The 6,000-nt window shown below is 53.4% G+C and overlaps 1 protein-coding gene across 1 annotated transcript; it reads right to left on the reverse strand.

Moving 5' to 3' along the window:
* Positions 1-434: 434 nt before the first annotated feature.
* Positions 435-5,528, reverse strand: RNF26 (ring finger protein 26). Its single transcript, XM_073320834.2, has 2 exons — positions 5,410-5,528; positions 435-5,049 (listed from the first exon to the last, which is right to left on the reverse strand). The coding sequence occupies exon 2, from the start codon at positions 5,003-5,005 to the stop codon at positions 3,494-3,496; it is 1,512 nt and encodes a 503-aa protein (XP_073176935.1). The 5' UTR covers positions 5,006-5,049; positions 5,410-5,528; the 3' UTR covers positions 435-3,493.
* Between the last annotated feature and the right edge of the window lie 472 nt (positions 5,529-6,000).

Here is a 6,000-nt window from a genome sequence, read left to right on the forward strand (position 1 = left end):
TTGTTACTTGGCATGGTCTTTCCCCCCAGCCCATCAGCACTAAGGCCCTGGAGCACTTTCTGAAGGGACAGAACACACGTACCACCGGGAAGGAGCTTTGGCCCAGCCCCACAGCCACCATTCTGCTGCGCTTTGAGACGCTCTTGTGGTGATTGGGGGGTGGATTATACAAACTCTACAAATCAATCAGAGCATTTCCAGGGGAATTCACAGAAAATAAACAGGTTTCAGAGTAGCAGCTGTGTTAGTCTGTATCTGAAAAAAGAAAAGGAGTACTTGTGGCACCTTAGAGACTAACAAATTTACTTGAGCATGAGCTTTCGTGAGCTACAGCATCCGATGAAGTGAGCTGTAGCTCACGAAAGCTTATGCTCAAATAAATTGGTTAGTCTCTAAGGTGCCACAAGTCCTCCTTTTCTTTTTAGAAAATAAACAATTCTCCATTTGGATTTCAACATCCCCCTGCAGTGTTTGAAAATGGAGGTGAGGCAGAAAATGAAAGGGACTGGCCAGATGGAGAGGAAAGCAACATTTGAAACAGACTGCAGCTGGGGGGGGAAGGAAATTTTTTTCTAAAATAGCAAAGTAAGAGATTGTAAACATGAGGATTGCAAGCCTGGCTGTGTGTCAGAATAGGCAGGGCCCACATTGTACCTCTGGCTGCGTGGGTTACAAGCGAGGGCAGAAGTTGATTCGGTGACATCTCACTTTTGTCACCCTAGATTTCAAGTGCAAGGCGCTCAGAAGGGGCAGAGAAGGATATTTTTCATCCCCTTGCCAGCGGCATCACACAGCAGCCATTCAAATGCTTGTCTAGGATTCTTTTTTTATTGGTCAGAAAGTGAAACCTCCATCATTTTACGTGTCAGTGGCCCAGTAGCAGCACTGCTCCCTTGCAGCTTTCGAGGTTAGAAGCTTAACCTCACAGGTTCTGCATCTCACCCTTCACACTCATCTGCCAGGTGAAGCTCCGCCCTGAAACTCTTCGCCAACGCCTGGATCAGCCTCCCTAAGACCGTCAAGCACACAAATACGGGGGGTCTTCCTACAGGCCGTTGTGTGCCATGCTCTGCAGGGCAGCACAGTGCCCCACCCTTGGTAGAACTGTTCGGTTCTGGCCTCCATGCAGGGGCCGCCTCATATACTAACGCCGGAGCGAGACCAGGGGTAAATCCTGCACCCACTGAAGTCAATTTTCCCATTGCCATCAGCACAGCCAGCATTTCACCCTGAGGCTGTAACAACGTCCCACGAAGTGCTTATAACTGTTCAGTTACATTCACACCGACTAGCCCACGTCTCGTTATGACATAGTAGAATTCTGCAGTGTAAACAAAATAATTCGACCCTCCCCAAGTGCTCTCTGGCCTTAATACAGGGCTTCATTTGGGGTCAGACCAACTATCAATTATTTATTAGCTTGAGAGAGAAGAAAAACAGCCCTCAGCCTCTTGTCTTGTGGTCCAGGGACTCTTTCCAATGTAAGTACTGACAATTAAATTGATTCTGGCACTCTTATAACCCATCTCAAGCATCCGGGAACACGAGAGGGTTTTAGTTTAAATATGTATTTGTCAGCTTGCTGATCTCTTGGAATTACGCTTACTGGCAAAATGTTGACAGGCCCTCCAGACCTCCCAGTCCAGAGACTACTGCTAAGTTTCACTGCAAGGGGATGGTGCACAAGCAAAGGAGATCTCATGATATGTTTCACATTTCAGGATGTGGGTAAAACTCAACACTATATAATCCCACTCTAAATTACAACCCCTATATGTGCAATCACAGCTTCATCCCACATGGAAAAGTACTTGCTCCCCAGAGTCTGCATGTCTCAGCGGTCCAGCATTGGGATTTGGAGCTTCCCCCCTCGGAGACCACTCCTTCAATTCCAACCCAGTCTGGGAGACAGTGGAGACAGTGAAGACAGTTACAACGGGATGGCTCTAGAGCAGTCTCAGTAAAGGCCATGGGTTGAGTAGGCCACGGAGAATCAAGTCCCTTCTAAAGGGGACCCTCTGAGTGTGGAGGGAAGTACAGGGATATGTGGATGCTTGCATTGCTGCTGCCCAAGCTGGACCTGTTCTGTGGATAAATGGAGGCCTTCAGTCTCCAGGGCTGTTAAAACAGCACCACATTCATGAGAAGAAAATCTTCAAAAGGAAAAAAGAGTCAGCTTTCCTCTCCCCCTCTCAAACACCCCCCATCCCAAAAAAAAAAAAAAAGAAAGAAAAGCCGTGCAAGGAGTCTGGAATGTGCTATCTTGCATAGGTGATCTGTGCTAATTACATGCAAGTGTATCCAATGAGGTTCTGACTTAACTCTATGGTAAGTTAAACTGGGAAGAGTTTGTGTTCTCCCCAGTAGCAACATTTGGCTTCTAACTTGCGTCTCTCTCGAGGAGGAGGGGCCCTGAGAGAAGTGGGGGAAAATGAGCTGGAAAAATCCCACAGCCTAGTAATTTCCCCCCTGCATTACCAGCTTTTGAAGGGGAAAAAGAAAAAATCAAGACCCCAGATGGCACCAGGATCCAAAATACTGTGACAGTTTCTGAAGAAATGATTAAAGACTGCACAGGGTGTGCTTCTGCAACCAAAAGCCAAATAGGCCTCTTGCTGTGGAGATCACGAGCCAGTCTTTTGGATCAGGCTTGAAAGATGCACTTGCCCACTCACTAGGGGCTGTAGCCGAGATCCTCAAAACTATTTAAGTGCCCAACTCCCATTGAAATTGATAGGCATTTGAGGCCTAAATATCTTTGAGAATCTGGACCTGTGAGCCTGGGGCACCAGTGTGAAATTGATAAGACAGCACTGTAGTTTGCTGTGAAACTGACCAAGAACGTGTCAATGTCAGCCACTCAACTCCCTTCCTGACCCCCTACAAGAAAGCAGGAGGGTAAGGGGGAACAAGAAGAGCTCCCTCTCCCTCTCAACAGCTGAGAGAAGAGGAGAAATGCCAAGATTTTCAGGCAGTCATTAGCCAAGCCTGCCTTGCTCCTAATAGCAGGGTTGGAATTCCAGCATTTGCTTTTTCCTAACAGCTGAGTTTCTTACCAGGGCACAGCCTTCATCTTTCATAGCAGACTTTTGCTAGGAAGTGTCTGGAGCCTTTTTCAAGCCTTGCTTGAAAAAGCCTTCTATATGATGAACCAACAGAGGAAGATTCTGCACTCTGGGCAAAAGTCCTTGAAATACAGAATGTTCAACTGCCAAAACCTTTCAGTCCATTATTGAGACCGGCTGCTGTGCTTTCCAGTGGCAGTGACAAGTTACACCATAATATTAGTGAAACCAAGCTTCTAATGTTCTCTCTGTTTCAGTGCCATTCTCGGTTCTTTGGAAAACTCCTGGTGGCATAGAAAGCGTTGAGCTACTGCCGGGTACCGACACACAAAGTAACACCACCGGGAAGCCAGGGTCCCAGGATTCTCCTGTGCTGGCTGGCACACCGGGTAAGCCCGGTGGAATGTAGATTAAGCGACACCCCGAACTCACAAGTACACGTCGAGAGTCTGCAATATCATCTGTCGGCAGAGTGGGCAGTTGCGCTGGTAGATGGCCTGCTGCAGTAGGATTTCGGTGCATTGTTGGCAGAGGCACAAGTGCCTGCAGGGCAGGAGCAAGACTGTCTTGCTTTGGTCCTGGCAGATGACACATTTTTTACGTTCTTCTTGTTCTTTCAGGAGCATCCACGGGTCATTCTCCAAAGCGACATCCTCGCTGTCCTCCTCCGAAGCATTCAGCTGCTCTTTCCTCAGAGCTTTGGCTCGTGATGTGCTTGGTCCTTCGCCTGGTGGCTGAAGGCGCTGCCCTGCTGTGGCATTTCGACCAGAGGCTGGTTGCACATTTGATCCTTGCTCAACGTTCGTGTCATGTTGGTCCTCATGTCCTCTGGCTGCCGGCTGCTGCACCTGACGGGCACCACCTGCACCCTGCTGATTGGCTCCAGGCAGCCCTGGTCTTCTCTGATGAGCTCCTCCAAGAGCAACTGGCCTGTGAATGGTTGCAGCTGCCCCTTGCCTGCCTTGGTTGACCTCTGCACCTTGTGGCTCTTGATTGACCTGTTGATTTGTTGCTCTGCCTCCTCCATTCCAGTTGGCCATTTGGAGACCCCAGCCTGCTACCCTGCGCCAAGCATGGGAGCTCACGACCATCCCCAGTGACAAGAGCACAATCTGATAGAGGCGCCAGATGTCCCTCCGCAGGCGGTGGTAGGAAGGCAAGGTATTCAGGTATCCCAACACATGGTTTGCCAGCGTCCTTGTCAGCTCAGGGTTGAGGACTAAGATGCTGACTGTGACAATTAGGGCGAGCAACACTAGGCCATAAAGATTCAGGAAGAAGATATTAACCAGGAGTTTGCTCATGGACTCTAGCAGTTCGAATGCCAGCTGGCAGGGTGACCACACGAGAATGGACATGGCAATGGCACTGCTAGACATGTGAGCAAGGAAAGCAGAGAGGAGGTCTGTGACTCTTAGGAAAGGGCCAATGATGGAGTCCCACAGGGCCAGCACCAGATTCTGGGTGCCGATCAGGCAGATGTTGATGATGCTGTTAACGAAGTAGGCGAGGAGGCTCATGGCAATGGTAAACACTTCGCATACCTGCCTCAGGAGCGACTGGCCAGAGCCAACCACATTCCAGAGCCCTCGGTGCACAAGTTCCTTGCTTCTCAGGACCAGGTGCGAGAACAGGTTCCCGATCACTTTCAGACTCTCCAGGCTGGAGCAGAAGCCTCGGAACAGGCCGGTGACCATTTGGACAGAGCCCAGGGCCAGGCAGCAAAGCGCCTCCACCAGGTACACCAAGGAGAACAAAGTCCCGTTCCAGCACTGGATCACACCAGCCACCAATGCACTGGGCAGGTTGTAGACGAACGTGATGAGCCAGACCAGCACGGAGACCAAGGTGGAGACCAGGAAGAAGTTCACATCGAGCAGGAGGCTCAAGAAATCCAGGGCCATCCCGACGCCGTTGACGACCAGGAACACTAGATCCATGGCTCGCGCCCTGACGAGGGGGGTCCCGGCGTGAACTACAGCAGCTGGGTTGGAGGAAAAGAGAAGGGTCAGGCTCTGATGGGAAAAGCGGAAGGGATGGGGATGGTTCCCAGGGGGTGGGGAGGGTCCTGCCAGGCAGCTGGAGGAGAAGAGGATCCTCTGGTGGCTAAAGGTGCCCGGGGGGGGGTCATTTTAGCGTTTCAAGGTCCTGGCTGCAGGGGGTGGGGTGGGGTGGGGTGGGGGGATGTTTCCCTTGCTACCAGGCGGGGGGGGGCGCTCAGGCAGGGGTCCCAGCAGGGGGGGGTGTGAAATCCCGCAGGGGGGGGGTCCTCTGACTGGGGGGGGGGAGTGCCGGCTGGGCGATTCCATCCCTCCGCGGCGTGGGGGGGGGAGCAGCTCCTCACCCCGCTCTCCCACGGGGGGGCACCCCGGATCGCTTCCCCCCTCCCCCCCCGCGGGGGGTGAGTCTTATCCACGTCCCGGGGCTCCCTCCGCGCGGATGGGCGCCACCATCTTGAGTGGGCGGGGCTGGACGCCGGCCAATGGGCGGCGAGAACCGCCCCTGCTCGCGCTCTGATTGGGCTGTTTGAAGGACACCCGGGGGGGGGGTTGCTGTTTACGTTCCGACGGAAGGGGCGTGGCCTATGGGTCCCGAGGCTCCTGCGATTGGCTAATGCTGGCTCCGGCTGGGTGGGTGGGCTGAGGATTTAAAGGGACAGCGCCCTACCCTGGGCAGAGGGGCGGCTGGGGACGGGCTCTCTCCCCCTGGCGGCTCCGCCACCCCCAGGCGGAGCCTGGGCTCACCTCCCGTGGCCCCCGGCCGGTGCCGGGCCCCCCCCGGCGATCCTGGGCCAGCCCGTGGAGCAGCCAGCCCGGGATCCGGTCGGCAGGCCGTGGCTGGGGCCAGATGCTTCCGCTGCCCCGACCAGAACAGGGCGATTGTCCAGGGGTCCCGCCCCCGTCCTCCACTCCCAGCTTCTGGCCCTTCGGGGCGC

The sequence above is a fragment of the Lepidochelys kempii genome, chromosome 22 (assembly GCF_965140285.1).
Source record: "Lepidochelys kempii isolate rLepKem1 chromosome 22, rLepKem1.hap1, whole genome shotgun sequence".
Taxonomy (NCBI): domain Eukaryota; kingdom Metazoa; phylum Chordata; order Testudines; family Cheloniidae; genus Lepidochelys; species Lepidochelys kempii.